The sequence below is a fragment of the Neofelis nebulosa genome, chromosome 12, assembly GCF_028018385.1.
Source record: "Neofelis nebulosa isolate mNeoNeb1 chromosome 12, mNeoNeb1.pri, whole genome shotgun sequence".
Taxonomy (NCBI): Eukaryota; Metazoa; Chordata; class Mammalia; order Carnivora; family Felidae; genus Neofelis; species Neofelis nebulosa.
Window position 1 is genome coordinate 23,283,000 of NC_080793.1, and position 20,630 is coordinate 23,303,629.

The 20,630-nt window shown below is 41.0% G+C and overlaps 1 protein-coding gene across 21 annotated transcripts in view; it reads left to right on the forward strand.

Annotated features, from left to right (window-relative positions):
* LPAR1 (lysophosphatidic acid receptor 1) overlaps positions 1-20,630 on the forward strand; it is a 355,096-nt gene that overhangs the window by 263,990 nt on the left and 70,476 nt on the right. For 20 of the 21 annotated variants that reach the window (XM_058694571.1, XM_058694580.1, XM_058694573.1 and 17 more), the window contains one exon: positions 10,190-10,349. In XM_058694571.1, coding sequence (XP_058550554.1) covers positions 10,305-10,349 — 45 coding nt within the window. In that variant the 5' untranslated portion in view covers positions 10,190-10,304. Of the gene's footprint in view, positions 1-457; positions 489-10,189; positions 10,350-20,630 lie in introns of all 21 variants that reach the window. The other variant, XM_058694577.1, reaches the window with a different exon arrangement.

Genomic DNA, 20,630 nt, shown 5'->3' on the forward strand with positions numbered 1-20,630 from the left:
GGTCTTGTTATGGTCACAGGTATTCTGTGTTGACACGGACACCGCTTATGCTGACTCTCCTGAGCACATTATTTTGATGTTTCACATGATCGGTTGCATTATGTCATCAAGTGGATTTTTCAGGGTGAAATAGATCCTGATTCCATTGAATAAGAGTGCCTTGTTCTTGCTGTTGCAAGTAAATGACGGTTTGGGTGAACGCATGCTTTTTGAGTCATCCTATATTTCTGACAAAATCATGAAAGTTGTTACCATCTTGTCTTTCTTACCATCTTGTCTTTCTTGTGGCCAGGGTGGGTCACAAGAGAAGGTGAGCCACCAATGGGTGGCTACGTCCAGTCCATTTTTTCCCCCCTGTGATTTGATTCTTTTTCATCAATTGGATTTTTTTTTTTAAATGGGAATTCTTTTAACTCTTGCAGTCTACTAACTTAACAAACTTGTGTTTTGATTGTAGGTAATGCACTTCATATTTTTCCTGGAATGTGGTGAGCTCTCCCCCCCCCCCCCCCCCCCCCGCTTTTTAATTGTGGTCACCTATATATATAACATAAAATTTACTATCTTAACCATTTTCAAGTTTAGGTAGTGTTTAAGTATATTCACATTGTTGACAGAGCTCCAGAACTCTTTTCATCTTGCAAAACTGAAACTCGGTACCCGTTAAACAACAAGTCCCATTCCCTCCTCTCCTAGACCCTGGTAACCACCCTTCCACTCTATTCCCTCTATGAATTTGACTACTCTAGGTCTAGGAACCACTATTCCCTCTATGAATTTGACTACTCTAGGTGTCTCATATAAGTGGAATCACAAAGTACTTGTCTTTTTGTTACTGGCTTATTTCACTTAGCATAATGCCCTCAAGGTTTATCCATGTTGTAATATGTGTCAGAATTTTCTTCTTTTTTAAGGCTGAATACTATTCCATGGTACTTCTATACCACACTGTTCATCCATTCACTTGTTGATGGATCCTTGAGTTACTTCCACTTTTTGGCTATTGTGAATAATGTTGCTACGAACATGGGTGAACCAGTATCTCTTTAAGACCCTGTTTTCAATTCTTTTTTTTTTTTAATTTAAAAAAAAATGTTTTTAATGTTTTTATTTACTTTTGAGACAGAGAGAGACAAAGCATGAGCAGGGGAGGGGCAGAGATAGAGGGAGACACAGAATCCAAAGCAGGCTTCAGGCTCTGAGCTGTCAGCACAGAGCCCAATGTGGGGCTCGAACTCACGGACTGCGAGATCATGACCCGAGCCAAAGTTGGATGCCCAACTGACTGAGCCACCCAGGTGCCCTGATTCCTTTTTTTTTTTTTTTTTTTTTAATGTTTTATTGATTTTTGAGAGAGCACAAGTGGGGAAGGGGCAGAGAGAGAGGGACAGAGGATCTGAAGAGGGCTCTGCACTAACAGCAGCAAGCCCGATGGGGGGCTTGAACTCACAAACTGCATGATCATGACCTGAGCTGGAGTCGGACACTCAACTGACCGAGCTTCCTGGACGCCCTCAACTTTTGGTTATATATCCAGAAGTGGAATTGCTGGGTCATATGAGAATTCCATGTTTAACTTTTTGAGGAACCACCATCCTGAGCTGAGCCATTTTACCAGCAGCACATACAGTATCATTAGCAGTAAAATAAAGGCTCCAATTTCTTCACATCTCTGCTAATACTTATTTTCTGCTGTTTTGGTAGCAGTCATTCTAACGGATGTGAGGTGGTATCTTGTAGTTTTATTTTTTTTTATTTATTTTTTATTTTTTAATATATGAAATTTACTGTCAAAGTGGTTTCCATACAACACCCAGTGCTCATCCCAAAAGGTATCTTGTAGTTTTGATTTGCTTTCCCTCATTATTCAGATGTTGACTGTATTGGCCTGTGTCTTTTGGCCATTTGTATATGGAGAAATGTTCAAGTTTTTTATTCATGTTTTAATTGGGTTGTTGGATTTTTTTTTGTTGTTGAGTTGTAGGAGTTCTTTATGTATTCTGGATATTAACTCCTTTTTAGATTTAGGATTTGCAATATTTTCTCCCATTCCGTGGACTGTATTTTTACTTTTTTTTTTTTAATGTTTATTTTTGAGAGAGTGTTAGTCGGGGAGGGGCAGAGAGCGAAGGAGACAGCAGATCTGAAGCAGGCTCTGTGATGTTAGCGCAGAGCCCAATGCGGGGCTCGAACTCACAAACCGTGAGATCATGACCTGGGCCAAAGTCAGAAGCTTAACCAACTGAGCCACCCAGGCGTCCCTGTATTGTCACTTTTTGTTTTTGTCCTTTGCACAGAAGTTTTAAATTTTGATTTAGTCTGTCTCATCTGTTTTTTGTGGTGAGCTCTTTAAGTCTACGAATTTAACATCTTTCAAGAAAAGTTTGCTTTTATTGTGAAATCACTGTTGTGCCATTTGTCCTTCTCAGATATACCAATTATCCTTAAATTGGATCTCTACTTTCAGTGCTCCCTGGCCATAACGTCTAAGGAGTCTAGTAAATTCTATTATTATAAGTGCGTGTGATTTTTCTCAAGCTCATCTTCCATGGCGTCAACTTGATTTTCTGTAGTGGCATTTCTGCCTGCTGTAGTTTTAAACTTACAGTGTCAGCGGTGATATTATTTTTCTTCTTATTTTTTTTGCTTTTTTTTAAAGTTACACATGGTTGCGTTTTTTTTTTTTTTTAATGTTTATTTATTTTGAGAAACACAGAGAATAAGCGGGGCAGGGGCAGAGAGAGAAAGAGGGAGAGAGAGAATCCCAAGCAGGCTCTGTGCTTTCAGTGCAGAGCCTGACGCGGGGCTTGATCCCATGACTGTGAGATCAGGACCTGAGCCGAAGTCAAGAGTTGGACACTTAACTGACCGAGCCACCCAGGTGCCCCTAAAGTTTTACATGTTTGTGATGTAAAGTATCAAGCAGCTGTATGAGGCTTGCTCAAGAAAAGGAACTCCTTTCTCCCTACCATTTTACCCTTGCCATAGCTAGCATTTTTAATTATTTTAGTTACTTTATTCAGTATTTGCATTGCACCTCCGAGATTTTTTACTTCTACTTTTTGACATATCAGTTTTAAATACTTATATATATCCCACGTGGAAGATGTGCCTTACACATATTCCCATCTATACCTCTCCATCCTAATATAGTTAGGTCGTGATTTTGATTAGGCCACTACTCAGTGTTAATGCCATCATGACCTTGTTAATGTTAATAGTTGAGCCATCTAGAATTTTAGAAAAAGAGTCCTTTTTCCTCTTCTGCGAATTCTTACAAGAGGAAAAAAGTTTTAATCATTCTTTTTATATTTACTTAGTCTTCTGTGTGCTTAGCATTCTGTGTACTCATTCAATCCTAAAATCTGTCAGTTTTAGAAGTCTCCTCTCAATAGATCCAGGTGGACAGTTATTCCATCAAGGCTGCTTTTTGAGTCCTATTACCTGTCATCCATTTATGCCAGAAATTCCTTTTGTTTTACACTCCTATTCCTGTATTACATGCCTTTCTTTTTCTCATTTTCCTCCCTGTTTTGCCAAAGAACATCCTCCAATAGAATTGGAGGTTGTAAATCACTTGCCTCATTGTCTTCTAGCTTCCTGGTTGTTGTTGAGAAGTCCAAAGACTTTCTGATCCCTAATTCTTTGTTTATGAGCCTCCCTCACCAACCCTCCCCCTCACCCCCCCGCCCCTCCAATTTCTGATTGGTCACAGGATCTTTTTTCTATCCCTACTGTTTAAAAAGTTTCCATGATGGTGTGCTTAATGTGGGCATATTAAAATCAGGTGGGCAGATAGGCAGGCACTCAGTAGACCCTAACAGTCAACAAACTTAAGACTTTCTACTTTAGGCAATGTTTCCAGGTATGTGACCCTCCCCTCCCCCACCCCTCCCCACCCTGTTTCCTTTATTCTTTCATTCTGGAATTGCTTTCGATTTAGCCTTTGCATCTCCTGGGCTGCTCCTTTACCATTTTCCTTCTTACTGTTCTCTTTTCCTTTGTTTTTTGCTCTACATTTTGGGCAAGTTTCTTAACTTGATACTCCAATCCTTCTACTACTGCATTTTGAATTAGCAGTTTCTAAGTATCCTGCTTTTGTTTCAGTGGGTGCAATGTCATCTTTCTGATGTGACTACTGCTAAATGTTTTCATCTGCTTAGATTCGAGAGCAGAGTCTTAGTCCTTAGGTGATACAAGCCTGGCTTCAGATGGTGGTTAGCTTTGGTAGGGGGAATAAATACTAAGACAAGCTATAGCTCTGACCTCCCTATATCACATCTTCTTGTTCCTCCAGGTTTGAGGTTCAGAGTTTTTTTCTGCTTGGTTTCTGCCAGACTGTAGAGCTCTCTGCAGAAGGATACCACAAATTTCAAGCCTGAAAAAATTTCCTACTTCATCTAAAAGCTTCTATTTATGTGTACCACTTTTCTAAAACTTTGAGGATAAATGTATTCTTTCCTGGTTTTAGCATTGATGACTTCTTTCCCCCTTTAGTACTTTTTGTTCATCTGATATGTTTTGGGGATGACAACTTTGAAATCTTTACCCCTGTAAGCCGCCCCGCCCCCACCGCCCCAGCTTCATTTTCTGCTTCACAAAAACTATTTTTTGCTTTATTTTTATTCTGTTTTCTGATTTATTGACTGCCTTCATTTAAGTTCATAATTCAGAATTTTTTCTTTTTTCTTTTTCTTTTTGGTTAATGCAGGCTCATTCTGATCACATAATTTTTAAAGTTTTTTTTAATGTAGTACACTTATTATTAAGTAAATATTTGCTCTATCCTAGAATCTTCCCTTCTCTTGAAGCATAATATTTTTCATTTGCCTGGTGGGTTTGGATTTTTCTGTGTTGCTTATCCGTAGAGAGGGAGGTCTATGCATATGCAGTATCAGGTATTGCCCCGTGTTCTTTCAAGAGACTGAAATGAGTCACTGTTTGACTCAAGTCCAGATGGAGGAAAATGGTTAGATTTATAGTAGATTAATTTGCCAATTAGAAATTCATCTTCCTTTGAGGCCGAGGGAGCCATCATCGGCTACAGAAGTAAACAAAGGGGAGTTCGCCTCAGAACCAGACTTTCTTTTAGGTATTTGGTGTGGCACTCAGCAGTTAGTAATAAGGTCATTGTCACTTAGCAACGTTGGCCATGTCAGAAGCCAGCTGGTAGAGGTTTCCCCCTGACATGTTTTCTGGGGGCAGTCCTCATGGCCACATGTAAATCAGAAGTAAATACAGCCAGAGATAACTTGTTCAGCTGAAGCCAGGAACCCCTTTTAAGGAGTGAGTGTAATTTAAATGTACTCCAATGCTTCCTGGCTTCGTTCCATCCAACTCTCATTCCTCTGAACTAGGAGCGTCATTATGAGTCTGTTAGGGTCTCTTTTGCTTATTTTCTGTCCATTCAGTGTAGTTTTGCATGAAGGGGATGTTGTAGCTTTGTCCATCCGTCAGCTTCCCATATTGATTCTTTCTAGTCTATTTTTCTGAAAATTTAAGCCAGGGGTTCCATCTATGGCTTCTAGGGCTGATTTCAGGATAGTTCCTATATTTGTTGGTTATTGGTTATTTCTCTAATAATCTGGCGCAGGAGGAATGAGCCGATGTAGCTCTCTTATTTGTGGATTGTGTTTTGTACATCTGTTTTGAATTGTAGGGAGGGATAATGAGGTAATTCATACCCAATGACTACAGGGGAATAGATGAATGGACCAGTAAATAAGTAAGTGACAGCTGATCTTGTGCAAGTGAGGGGCATGAGAGGTGGTTTGTGGTTTTGTGAAGAATGGCACAGATCAGAAGAGATGCCTAGGACGGAGAATGAAGAGGAGAGGAGGGGCAACAGTAATGACCCAAGGGTAGCTGGGTTCAATGGGGCCAACCCCCATCACTCTGTGGCTGGAGCACAGTCTTCCAGCTCAAGCAAAGGAAGCGGAGAGCTGGGTTGATGGCAGATTGGAAGAACTACAGGACAGGCATCCAAATGCTTGGGAGAGTTTGGAGAGAGGTGAATTTCTATAGAAATCCAGTTAGTGCTGTGGTTGCCATTGTGAGGCTCTGGGAAAGCAGGGGACCAACATGTCTAAGTGAGCTGGCTTACTCGCTTAGGGACTGAATGGAATTATTCAAGATGTCTTGTCATCTTGTCTAGCTCTCCCCCATGATTTGTGCAGTTTGGTAAATAAGCTGGGAGGTTAAGTCTTATAAATATCATTTTAGGACTTCACTCCCACGAGACAGCTGATTGATATCCTTTGAGGTAGTATTGCTTAGCCCTTGTTTTTTTAGAGTTAAGTCACCATATGCCATTTCATAAAGGGCTCCTATCGTGTGAGAATAGGTTCAACAAAAGCCTCCCAACTAGACAGGTCTGAAATGCTTTAGGAGAAGGCAGTTAATTTTCTGCCTTATTTTCTTTCTTTCTTCTTGAATAGATGAAGCTACTAGTCTGGGCTATCTATTAGACAGCTCAAGGATGTGTAATGTACATGTAATGTACATCAGAACTAGGAACACATCATTACAGTTTTCTACAGAGGAGAGCGGTGGTGCAGGATTCTCTGTTTCAGAGTTTGGGGAAATTAGTTACCCTGTAGGACCTCTGACTTCCATGCTGCTGTCTTCAGGACTGTCTGAAACTTTTGCTTAAGAAAACTCTAAGCCCTTTCTCTCCTTACTTTGTGTTCACGCAGGGGGCTAGTCTGCAGAAAGAGCACGGCCTGGCGCGGGGCCTGGTTCAGGTGTCAGCTCCCTTATTTCTGGGCTGTGAGGCTTTGGGTGTGTGCATGCTGCACAACCTTTCAAAGCCCCAGGGTTTCTGTCCATGAAATGAGTTAACAGTGTCTGTCTCAAACTGTATGTGAAACGAGTTCTTCAGTGCTCAGCCTCTCTTTGGCTTTCATTAAAACCCAGTCCTCTACCTTTCCTCCTTTGCTTTTTTTTTAATGTTTTATTTATTTTATTTTTTTGAGAGGGAGAGAGAGAGCGCGTGTGCACGTGAGCAGGGGTGGGGCAGAGAGAGGGGGACAGAGGATCCGAAGTGGGCTCTGTGCTGACAGGCTGACAGCAGCAAGCCTGATGCAAGGCTTGAACTCACAAACTGTGAGATCGTGACCTGAGCCAAAGCCAGATGCTCAACCCACTAAGCCACCCAGATGCCCCTCCCACTTTGTTTTTTAGCAGGGACGCCATCTGGCATATTCATCATATGTACTTCTATATCCTTTTCTGCACTACAGGCTAGCTGCCCACTATTCACCTTTCAGGCAATTCTCTGTACTCTGAATATTGAAAATATTTTAAGGGGGTATTGCTTAACGACTTAGCTTGGCAGAAATGATAAGGCCTGAGCACATAGCATGAGTCTTTAAGAATAGAATCTCACTTGCCTGCTTCTTTTCGGCGTTTTGGTTATCATGCTCTTGATACATTCATCCGTCCACACAAAATATGATAGGGCAAGACAACGTGAATTAGAAATACATGAAAAGGATAAAAGAAATATAAAAAGATAGGGGTGATAAAGATAAAATGATACCAGGACACAACAGTGCACCATAGGGGTCCTGTAATTTCCTCGGTGTAGGCTTGGCACTCGAGCAGAAAGGCACTCCCACGTACATATACCTTTCTCCCAGGCTGCTCACTTAAATTCACAGTATGGTAAACAACGCCCCCCGCCCCCAGCCCAAAGCTACGACTAAGAACTTCAGTGTTATCTCAGGGCACCTAAGGAATTTTGGGTCGAATGTTATACCAAAGTAGTTTGACAGCTTTACTTGTTAAGGACTATAGTCTCTCTAACAGAGGGAAGAAAATAGGAAGGGGCCGCAGTTCAAAACAAAAGCTTAAAAAATTGAAACTATAGTATGAAGGATAATGTGCAGTCAGGATAAAAATCAGAATTTAAAGTTCAGGGGCGCCTGGGTGGCTCAGTCGGTTGAGCGCCGACTTCGGCTCAGGTCATGATCTCGCGGTCCGTGAGTTCGAGCCCCGCATCGGGCCCCTGTGCTGACAGCTCAGAGCCCGGAGCCTGTTTCAGATTCTGTGTCTCCCTCTCTCTGACCCTCCCCCATTCATGCTCTGTCTCTCTCTGTCTCAAAAATAAATAAAAAAACGTTAAAAAAAAAAAAAAAGAATTTAAAGTTCATAGAAGTTGCTGCCAAACCTAGATTATTTATTAGGAAGCAGTTGCGAGGTTTTGCGACTTACCCAGCATCATCAGCTAATACAGAGCAGTGCCAGAGGGTTTGGGGTTCAGAAGACTTGGATTAAGTATGCAGCTCAAGACTTAAATCTTTACTTTTACTGTAATGAAAAGTATCATTTTGCAGGAGTTAAAAGTGTTCAGGTATCGTCTTGCATGCTAGTGAAACTAGAAAGTATATTTCCAGACAAAAGCGCCCTGAGGTCAGGGCAGGCTCAGTTTTATTCTTTATGCTCCTGGTTCATGGTAGATGTTCAATAAATATGTTGTCAATAAAAGAAAGGATATTGTTAGGTGCTATGAAACCTAAAAATGAGAAATTTTCTTCAAATGGAAGAATTGTCTTAAATTCTTTTTCTCAACTTTTTTTAATGTTTTTATTTTCGAGAGAGAGAGCGAGTGGGAAAGGGGCAGAGAAAGAGAGGGAGACACAGAATCCAAAGCAGGCTCCAGGTTGTTAGCCCAGAGCCCGACGCAGGGCTCAAACTCACGAGCCATGAGATCATGACCTGAGCTGAAGTCGGTTGCTCAACCGACTGAGCCACCCAGGTGCCCCACAGTTGTCTTAAATTCTTAAAAAAAATTCCCTCGGGACTGAATTGCAGTGTGGAAACAGTCACATCAGTCTTGTGACAGAAATTGGGCCACGCTTTCCTGCAGAGAACTCAGGATCTTTTTGAGTTTTCTTAATGAACATATTAATAACAGTAGGCGTGTTTATATTTTGTGCATATCTAGCGTCCTCTCTCCGAGGATGTCACAAAGACTGTAGAGGTGCACTTTTCCCCCACTCCTGTACGAGACTGACTAACGAAGCCCTCCCACCTCCTCCCACCTGCACCACCCTTTGGAGTACTTGATTCATTCTCGTAACTGACTCCTATAACATTAGGATGTCTTGCCTTTTTAAAAAAATCTTAGTGGTGGGGCGCCTGGGTGGCGCAGTCGGTTAAGCGTCCGACTTCAGCCAGGTCACGATCTCGCGGTCCGTGAGTTCGAGCCCCGCGTCAGGCTCTGGGCTGATGGCTCGGAGCCTGGAGCCTGTTTCCGATTCTGTGTCTCCCTCTCTCTCTGCCCCTCCCCCGTTCATGCTCTGTCTCTCTCTGTCCCAAAAATAAATAAAAAACGTTGAAAAAAAAAAATTAAAAAAATCTTAGTGGTGACTACATTTCCTGAGGAAACGTAAACATGGAACGTACTCAATTGTCTTAAGTTCCATACTAGACTGGGACTTGCTTGGGCCTCTAGTCCTGGTTCTGTCATGAATGAAATGTATGGCTAGTTTCTTTTCTTCTCCACACCTCAGTTTTTTCATCTGCAAGCGGGTATGCTTGGACTGGGTGATCTTTGAGACACTTGATGGTATTATTCTCTTTGCCCTTTCTGTTTAAACTGTCAGTTATCAATCGTGGGTCACCTGCTTATTGTTGAATGAAGAATGGGCTCTCCCCTTGGCCCACTACCCCCAGCTTTATCGCTTGAAACTGCCTCCCCGAAACATGTAGCCAGCAAGGAGACCTGGATTCAGACTTCGGACCTTGCATCAGTGTAACATGGTTAGGATGAATGGTACAGAAGTGCTGGCTCTGAGATGTTAGATGCTGTCTACCGGATTCTTTTCTTTTAGTGTTTTTCTTAATGTTTTTTTCTTTTTTGAGAGAGAGAGAATGCGAGTAGGGGTGGGGGAGCAGCAGAGAGGGAGAGGGAGACACCGGATCCGAAGTAGGCTCTAGGCTCTGAGCTGTCAGCAGGGAGCCCGACACGGGTTTTGAACTCATGAACTGCGAGATCATGACCTGAGCCAAAGTTGGATGCTTGACTGACTGAGCCACCCAGGCGCCCCCCTCCCCCCTACAACTGGATTCTTCTTTTCATTAAGCCAGTAGTTGGCATATGCAACGGGGGATTTTTGCTTCCTCTGGCCAGGAAGGAAGTGCTCATCCTTTCAGGCTAAATGTGGGTTTTCCTCTCTTTTTCCAGGTACACAGTTTCTCCTAGCATGACCGTGATCTGATCAGCAGCTAGCATAACTTGACTCCTGTGTCTGGTGCCACTGTGCTGGGGCCTGGTCACTGCCCACAACTACAGAGCTGCCATGGTGACCACCTTTACTTCCACCCCCACAAATTCACAGCCCCAGGTAAGTGATTCAAACTGGTATAAGTTTGGGCTTATTAATCTTAATTTTGTCAAATATTTAAACTGAGTTTCCGAAAGTACGTTTCACTCTAGGGATGGTGTGTAACCTTCTAATTGTCATTTGGTGGGCATTTGGCTAAGAATGCTTTTATGAAGGAGGTTCTCTTTAGTTCAAGAAGCAGCTGGGACAGTGAGCAAGTGATTATAGCAAGCCAGCCTCTGTTGGTACGAATCTGGGTTTTCAGTGGTTAGAATGTCTGGCTATTCCTATAGGCATCAAACTCCCAGTCAAGATGGTCAGTCGTAAATCCTGCTGCTCTCCCTCTCTTGGCTTTTTGTAGGGTTTTAATGAATATCTCAGGACAGAGCTAATCTTACACCAAGTTTTCTGAATGTGGTTTCTAGGTCTTCTTCCTGTAATTATTTTGCCTTTACCTGTTCTAGGAACTTTGAAAGGAAGATGTAAGTCCAGAAACTTCTGAACAGTAGTCATGGGTTACTTTCTCTGTCCAGCGAAGAAGAACAGTTGCATGGCAAGAATATTTTCTTCAGATTATTTTACAGTCTGATCTATTAGCGTATTAACCAGATTCTTTCAGTTTTAGCAGACAGTGTGGTGCAGTCGGGGAAAAGAGCCTTTGGAATCGGTAGGCTTGAATTCACATCCTGATTGTTGGATAGCCTTAGACATGGTAACCTCACTCTGCTTCAATTTCTTCTCACGTCACCATACTTCGCAGGATGGTTGTATGGATTAAACGATAGGATATATACAGAGCTCATAGTAGGTACTCAACAATTATAGTTCTCCATCTGCACTTCCTTCACCTTCTCCACCTCCTTTTAGAGTGTAACCCCCCCATCTCATTCATGACAATCATTTTTAAGCCATGGTTAAAGAAAAAAACTATACCTTTGAAAAAGAGCCGTATTGATTGAACTTTAAATCATGATGCAGAATATTTTTTCACCCTTCTTTTGTCCTGCATCATTTTTCAGGCTACTAAATTCTGTATGCATTTCAAGTAGGGGTATTTGGAGGAGGGTGGAAGGAGGAAGGGGTAGGGAAAAGGGAACATTTTTACTTCATTTACTATAAATGCTTTTTCTCTCTTTTAAAAAATTTAAAAAAAGACCTTGGAATTTTATGATATGGATAAAGTCCTCCTTTATTTACCATTTTAAAGTGTTTGGTATTTTCCAGAAAGCTTAGTGTTACCATCACCATGTGTGTTTCTCTTTCTGGTAAATGGATCTTGTGTTTCCAGCATTTTCATTGACCTTGGCTATTTGGTTTCCATTCCCCTCGATAGGTTTTTTGGTGCTGCAGAGACTTTGTGAATGGATAACGAGATTTAGTGCCCACTGACTAAGGTCACCATGTCAGAGTCTGCTGCAGCTGCCTCCAGGCTATAGCCCTTCTTAGTTAGGCCCTAGCACAGCTTTTCTGGGCAGGGATTTTAACACCTCAGTCTTGGTGTCACCATTTGTCCAAATCTCCAGCGGGAGCCTCTTATCCACACATCTCTTTCCTCTCACACAAACTCTATCAGCTGGTGAGTAAGAGAAATATTTCTCAATGACTCATTTAATTAAAATGTTTAACATTGCCCAAGGTAGGAAGAGGTTGTATTTAATATAAACACTTGGGAAAATATGTATTCTTCTAAATCCTCTCTGGGAAGGTAAATTGGTTCAGTCTCTCTGGAGGGCAATTTGACAGTATCTATTCAAATGATATCCCTTTGCACATACCCTCTTCTCATCTTGGTAACTACATTAGAAAAACACTTGTACATGAGTCCAAGGAGACATGCATAAAGATATTCACTGAAGCGTTAGTTGAAGGCCAAGAAGTACAAAACATTCTGAATATACAATAGTGGAATGACAATAGATTCAGGCATGTTGAGATTTAAGTACCATGCAGCAGTTAAAAAAAAAAATACATATCTCAACACAACTCTATTTCCCTAAGATAGCTGATGGAAAAAGAAAGTAAAATGCAGACTAATTCAGGAAGACATCATTCAAACTGTAGAACCATATGTATTTAGGGATAAACATATGGTACATTAATGTAAACATATAGCGAAAGGTCTAGAACATACATTGCCAACGTGAATGATGTTTTCCCCAAGAGGGCAAAACTTGGATCTTGGGAGATTAAAAAAAAAAATCCCTTCAAATTTAAACCTACCTGACAATATCTTATTTTTTAATATTTAATTTCTCTCATTAGGGAGAATTTAAGTAAAGTTTTCTCACTGAGAATCACCAGTGGGAAAAAATAAGTCAAGCACTGGGCTGGATGTACAAGGATCCCCGTAGTCACACTGCCCGGGTTTAAATCTTGGCTCCAACATTTATTGACTGAGCACTTGAGGGTGGAGAAAAGGTATCCACCCTCTTAGTCCCTGCATTTCCTCATCTGCAAAATGAACATAATAATTACAGAGCCAATTTCATAGGATTATTTTAAGGATGAAATGAGATATGTATAACACTTAGAACAAAATCTAGTACAGAGTGCTCAAAACATCTTGGTTAATACTGTTCAGCAAGCTCACAGTGGCTGGCCTGGGGATCCAAGAATAAATAAGATACACAAGGCTTTTGCCTGCGGGGTTTAGAAAATGGAGTGGGACACAGAAAGATGAACAAGAAATTCCAATGCTTTGTCACAACTGCTATGATGGAAGTATGGCTACTCTAGGAGTGGAAGGGAAGCCTCCAGGAAAGACTTGGAGGACCAGGGGAGGCTTCTGGAAGGAAGACCACCAGGCTAGGAACTAATGTATCCTGACTTTGACAAGGGAGAAGAAACAGCGTGTGTGAATGTCGAATGTCCCGAGGGAAGAGAGAGAGCGCGCACAGCATTTGGAAGTTAGTTTGGGATAGTTGCACTCTGCTGGGGTGTGAGGTTGTAAGCAGAGATGTGCTAGAGCCTGCTCTGCCGGCGCAGAAGATCTGATTGTTCAATTTTCAGGAATTGTGTGAACCAGTTGACTTCATGCTTGTAACTTGAAATCAGCCAGGGTGGAGTATTTAACCATGGAAATTGGCAAACACAGTCCCTTACTCTTAAGAGCCCATTGTTAGATATTCATCAGCATACTTCTGGTGGTAGAGGAGGTAGATGGGTTAGGTTACAAGGTTGGAGAAGATTCTGCAGGGCCTCGCAAGCTACACGGAGGAATTTGACGTTAATCTTGAAGCCTGTGTAGCTTTGGAGTTTTGGGTCTGGCTTCAAACCCTGACTTTTGACAGTTTTGGTAAGTTTATTATTTAGTCTCAAGCAGGGTAGTGAGTCTCATTATTCTTAACATATGTTGGGAACAGTAGCCTCTGATAGTTGGAAGCACCCAAGCCCACTGGGAAGGAGTCAGCTGTCAACTAATAGGTCCCAAGGAGAGGGAGTTTCCTCTTCTGGAGAGATACAGACCATTGTTGGGTCACTTAGTTCCCAAGATCCTCTGGCGAATGATGGGCTTCCTAATTACCTATATGTCAATTCTTCGCATGTAATTTGTGCTGTCAGATTTTCATCCAAGGCTGACTTGCCCTAGCCCCCAAGTCTGTATTGATGTCTACTCTTCCAACATCAAGGTTTCTCCAGGTTCAGAGAAGATAAAAGTAATTTAAATATGGCATCTCTTCAGGCAAGGCGTAAGAAGCATTTCACTCCATCAGTTTAGCCTGGTATTGTCTGGCACATCAACTTGCATTCTTTCAGAGTGAATTCAGGGACCTGTGTAAAGATACACCCACATTCAAGTGTGAAAGGCCTGACAATCCTTTTCTAAGGCAAAAACAACAATTAAAAAAAAAAAAAAACCCTTTGGTTTTGTTTTCCTCTATTCATTTGGTAACAAAGAGAATTTTTCTAATCAAGGCTGCCTAATACTAGATATAAGCTAATTAATATGGACAGATAGCCTGTGATTGTTTCAGACAATAATAGGGAAGAAAGCTTCCTTTGTCACCCCCGCTGGGGTTGCTGATTAGCGAGTGAAAGATAGGCCTTGTGCTTTGAAGTGGGACAAGTTTGTATTCCCTGCTTTCCTCCCGACTAGACGGTAAGGCGGATTTTTGTTTTCTTCTGTTGAGAAAGCACCTTGTTCTTATGTAGTTAGATAAATACAGAGGCGAAACCAGACTAGCGGCAGCAGGGAGGCCGTGCGTAGCTGATTTATAGCTGTGTTAGTCCAGGCACCGTTAAAAGAGTTCCTTACCCAAGGAAAGTTTCAGGGATGAACGGGAACATGTCATCATTAGGTTGAATTAACGTGTTCATGTCCCCCAGATATGGGCGTGGGGTGGAGGTGGGATAGGAAATAAAACAACTTGCCACTGTAAATGGTCATTTTCTGTTTCTAGAACTCTGTTTAGCATTACTTTAATTGTGCTTCATCCAATTACTGTGGGTAGAGGATGGATGAAGAGTTTTATTTTCCTTTTGAATGGAAGGGTCAGTAGTTCAATCCATGCATGAATGGTTTGGCCTCTCTCAAAGCCAGGACCAGTATTGAGAATTTCAAAGGTATTCAGATCCTACACCTGGGATTCCAGTAAGGGAGGACTGTATGGTATCAGTTATTTATAAGGTATTTCATTCTGCTCTCAATTGTGAAGTGACCTTCTTGGTTTTAAGCCCAGGAAACAAAAGCTGTTTTCGTCTGTCCATGTGATTTCCTGTAGCTGTCATGTCAAAGGCATGAATTTGGGTAGATATTCAGTGTCTTAACAGAGTGCTCCTCTAGTTCTGATCCAGCCTTTAGATGTGACACAATGAGGTCTCTACTTAAAGACGTCTCTATTTGTCATCTGGTGGAAGACCAGCATTTTTGAACATCATTACCAATAGGTTCCTCTGACAAAATCCATCATACTTCCAAAGTTTGGTTTTAGAGGTTTACTTCTGGTGTCAGAGACTAGATACTTTTGGATTAAAGCAATTCCATACTTAATGGGTTGCATTTTGGCTTTTTTTGTTTTGTTTTTTAGAACTTTTTATGATGGCAGTTTTCAAACATTCACAAACATAAAAAAGAATAATGTAACGAATACCAATATAGCCATCACCTAGATTCAACAGTTGTTAGTATTTTGCCATACCTGTTTCACTTCCTCCCATTTTGGGGGGAGGAGGAACCGATGTAAAGCAAATGCATGGCATCGTGTCCTCTCACCTCAACCCTTGTACATCAATATGCATCTCTAAAAATAATTCATTTATATAGCCATAATACTGTTATCAAACTTGACAAAATTTAATTGTTTTCTTAATGTTTATTTTTGAGAGAGCAAGACAGAGCGTGAGCAGGGGAGGGGCAGAGAGAGAGGGAGACACAGAAACAGAAGCAGGCTCCAGGCTCTGAGTTATCAGCACAGAGCCCGACAAGGGGCCCGAACCCATGAACTGTGAGATCACGACCTGAGCTGAAGTCCGTCCGGTGCTTAACCGACTGAGCCACCTAGGACCCCACACACTTAACAAAATTTAAAACAACTGCTTAATATCATTTTATACTCCTCCGTATTCAGATTTCCCCAACTGCTTTTCTAAGAAGTAGTTTTGCAGTTATGTTATCTTCTAAAAACATTGGTCAGATCGGTTTTCTTCTCCACAAAACCATTTAGTGACTTTTTAAGATTTAAAAGACAAGCCCATATCCCCCCTTTATTCTCTAAGTCGGAAATAGATTGACCTAGCAACCAGAATGTTTCACCACTGAAGGATAGAAAAATTAGACCCATACCGAAGGTTCCAAAGTAAGAGAATGATTATAATTGTTAAATTATTAGTCACAAATGTAAGGAATTGCAGATACCTTGGTAGTGCTTTCAGACAAAAGTGTGAACAATTTGAGTATGAAGTATGTTTCCAGGGCCACACAACAAAGACATAGTGTGGTCTGGCTTCATCGAACATGGAACTGAGGAAAGAGCATGGGCTTAGATGTAGGTGAATTTTGGCTCAAGTCCCATGCCTAGGGCGTGTTTCAATATAGGTGTCTTTTCCAGTTTTATTTCTTTTAATCTCTAGAATTCAAACTATACTGTGCTCCCAAATGTAAATGGCAAAATATCCATTTGGCATAAGATGGTGCCTTAGATACCTGACATGAAATCATTTCAATTCTCTCCCTCCCACCCCCCCATAATTGTTCTAAGAATACTTTACAGGGAGAAGGTGGTTACCTCTGCATATGGTGTGTGTAGATGATGTGCTTATGTTGTATGCCAGAAGATCCATCAAAGGAAAGCCAAGTTAGATAAACAGTCTAAGGAAAACTCCAATGCATTGCCAGGAATAAATGCATGTGTAGATAAACACTGAGATTTCTGACTTACTCTATCTTGAACATGTTTCTATTAGAGGTAAAATTTGTTCTCATATTGCAATTTAAATTCATCTATGCTCCCTTTTGTGTTTATAAGCTCAGATAAAGCTTGAGAGGATATTTTATTTCAGAACATGAGGGCACATTGTTTTGGTTTTTTTCAAACTAAGTAAAATAAAGGTGGGGGAAGAGAGATCTAGAGTTAATTAGCTCACATGAGAAGAGGTCATGTGATTTTTATTTAGACTGAGTCCAGGCGGTGGTGATTGGGAAATGTTTAACAATATACTCATTAAGTTTTTTTTAGATTTTAATTCCAGTATAGTCAACATACAGCGTTATATTAGTTTCAGGTGTACAATGCAGTGATTTGTCCGTGCTCATCATGACAAATTCTCTCCCTAATCCTCACCACCTATCTCACCCAGCCCCCACCCACCTCCCCTCTGGTAACCATCTGTTTGTTCTCTATAGTTAAGAATCTGTTCCTTGGTCTCTCTCTCTCTTTCTCTCTCTCTTTTTTCTTTGCTCATTTGTTTCTTAAATTCCACATGTTACTGAAATCATGTGGTATTCGTCTTTCTCTGACAGCTTTCCTTTAGCATTATACCCTCTAGGTCCATCCATGTCGTTGTGAATGACAAGGTTTCATTTCTTTTTATGGCTGGATAAAATTTCATTGTATATACACATCATACCTTCTTTATTCATTCATCTATATGAGGGCACATTTTGAGTTTTCTACTCATAGAAGAAAATTGTGCAAAGGTACCTGGGGTAAACCACAAAGGAGACCTTTCACGTTTGCTTCTTTTTCTTTCTAATAAATTCTTTCTAATTAGTTTAGTCTTTAGTGATTAAAGCTGTCCCTTTATCCTTCAAAAGGGACATGGTTTTCTCCCTCTTACTGCCCATTATGGTGCCATCTGCCCATTTTCCTCTTCATGTGCCTAGCTTCTCCAGCTATGTTTCTTTGAACTGTCACTGCAGCTTTTCCATGAATAAACACTAAGATGAGGGCAATGCTCTGGTGTGTTTCCTAGCAGAGGAGAGCATAATCATAGAGTCCAGGAGATTTCTGTCTTTGGAGAACTGTACCTTGCTATATAATAAGACTGTCATTTAAAAAATCAGCCTTCACTTGCTGTGGGTGATGATATTGCCATTTCATAATTGCATAGCAGCACTTAAGAACTGCCCTTAAGTTAAACTTATTTCATAAATGATAATTCCAGGCAGGCACAGGCTGGGAGAAAGTGAAAGTGGATTGTTACTTTTTCTTTAGCATCAGACAAAATGTTTATGAAAGGGTCATGGAGTAGATTAGTTCTCAAAAGGCTAGGTTGGCAATATAGTAACTTTCAGAGATTCAGACCCCCTTTGGGAGCAAGAACCTCCACTTTTGCAGGAAGAGAATAGGATATGGTTGAACTAAATAGCTGCCTGGTCTCAGAATATGTGCACTTAGATGAACTCCCATCAGCCAGCTTTGGGTGGTTTTGGAGCCTTGAGACCTCAAAAGAAGGTGCATTCATCTGGATTCATCTTTGGGCCCCAACGCTAGGGACTTTGCACGCTCCCAAACTCCGTTTAGCATGACTTTAATTGTAGTTGATCAGGTTACTAAAGAAACCTGGCAAAAACAATGGAGGGGAGGACCCAGAAGAATCCCAGCCCTATGGCTTATGTTCAGGACTTCTCTCTGACATGCTGGATTATATATGAGTGACCAGTGGGAACTCAGGACTCAGCAGTCATGGTCAGGCAAAGATCCTACCTCTGTGAGCCACGTCAGGATGGAGACTCAGCTCATCAGCCTACTGTCTCTTTCAGGATTAGCTTGGCAAACTAGGGCTGCACAGCTTGCAGATGGGGCTTCAATTCGGTGACAGTGGAGAAAGAAAAGGTGAAAGAAACAAGGTGGCATGATAGGAAATCTGTGAGGATTATAGTTGTAGTTACACCATGATGTTTAGCTTTCTCAGATGATGTATCTGGAGCATGCGTTTATTGTTTTGAGAACTTTTTTTGCATATTTTCCTTAAAATTAAAAAAAATAAATCAATACAGTATTAAATGCTGCTGCTTTTTTTGGTTAGACATTTTATTGCTTTTTCTAAACTAGTCACAGAAAAAGAAAGCAGACAAACTCTTTATAAGAATAAAAGTGTAGGTAGTAGAATACAGCAAAGACTTAAATAGGCATGCAGTCCTGTCTTTTAAAAATTAAACACCTGAGGGTTTCCTGGGTGGCTCAGTTGGTTAAGTGTCTGACTCCTGGTTTTGGCTCAGGTCATGATCCCACGGTTCGTGAGTTCAAGCCCCGCATCAGCCTCTGCCCTGACAGTGTGGAGCCAGCTTGGAATTCTCTCTTTCACCCTCTCTTTCTCTGCCTCTCTCACTCTCTCTCTCTCTCTCTCTCTCTCTCAAAATAAATAAACTTTAAAAAATTGAACATCTGATATATATCCATTATATCTCAGTAATGAGAAACAACTGTTAGATGGAATATTATCCAGAAAAGCTGTATATAAGTGTGTGAAAAGTTATCAAGCACCTAGGAATAATAACAAAATAGGTGTAAGAGCTCTTTGAGATTGTTTATCAAACTTTAATAGACATTAGAGACGACTTGGGACACCTGGGTGGCTCAGTCGGTTGAGCGTCTGACTCTTGGTTTTGGCTCAGGTCATGATCTCCTAGTTCCTGAGTTTGAGCCCTGCATCGGGCTCTGTGCTGACAGTGAGGAGCCTGCTTAGGATTCTTTCTCTCCCCCTCTCTCTGCCCCTTCCCTGCTCATGCTCTCTCTCACTCAAAAATAAATAAATAAAAACAAAACAAAACAAAGCAAAAGAGATGACTTAAATAGATAACTATCAGTAGATTGTAAGATTCATTGATTTGATGTGAGTTCCCTGCAAATGCATTTTATAGATTGAATGCGATCACAATAAAAATCCTATTTTTTTTGGAAGCCTCACAGGCCAGTTGTAACACTTATATAAAAATACAAAACATAAAAAAAAAAAAACCCCAAAACGATATAATCTTAAAGGAGAAGAGCTAGGTGGGAAAAGCTGCACTTCCAGGTATCAGAATTTATTATACAGTTATAATGAATAAGGCAGTGGGGTGTTTGTGTAAGGATAGATAAACCATCAGAAGAAATAGACACTAATCTACACACATACCATGATAAAAAAATTGGAACATGGTAATAAGGAAACATTCTGCTGTTAGACAATTTCGATGGGCTAATGGGAAATAATTTTTCATTTTTTTCATGGATGAATTACTTACTATTTTCATCTGTGAGTTCAAGAAAGGTATGTTTAAAGGTGGTGGTTGCTTTATGAAAGTCAAGCTCTCTGGGTTACTGAATTTGAAAGTTTCAAGAGAACAGATATTACAAAAACTGAGTAAGAAGTACTCAATCCTTACAAGTAGGTGATGTGTTTCTCTCCCTTTTATAGATGAGGAAACGAAGTCCTGAGAGGGGGGTGTTAGATAACCAGCATTTCAACTCAGGTCTCACAGATTCTAAGGCTTCAGCTCACCTCCTCTGCAAATCTATGATGGTGCTTCCCATACCCCTTGCTGTCTCCCAGGAAACAGGAGTCGCAAGTGAAACACCCTCCCATATTCAGGTTACTCAATAATCACTCCTTGGGCCTGGTGTAACCTGGAAGGGTATTGCTACCCTTCCCTCTCCTTCCTTCCCCTCCGTCTTTTACTGACATCACAGCCAATTGGCTGTGACTCAGAATGAATTAGCTGTTTTGTTGTTGTGGTTGGTTTTTTGTTTTTGTTTTTGTTTTTTATGTTAAGTGGAGACGAGCATAGAGTGGTGTAACACAGTCATATATCTGTTACCTGGCTTTGTGAAATTTGAACACTTTGATGTCATTGCTTCCAAATCTTTTGGTCTTTAATAA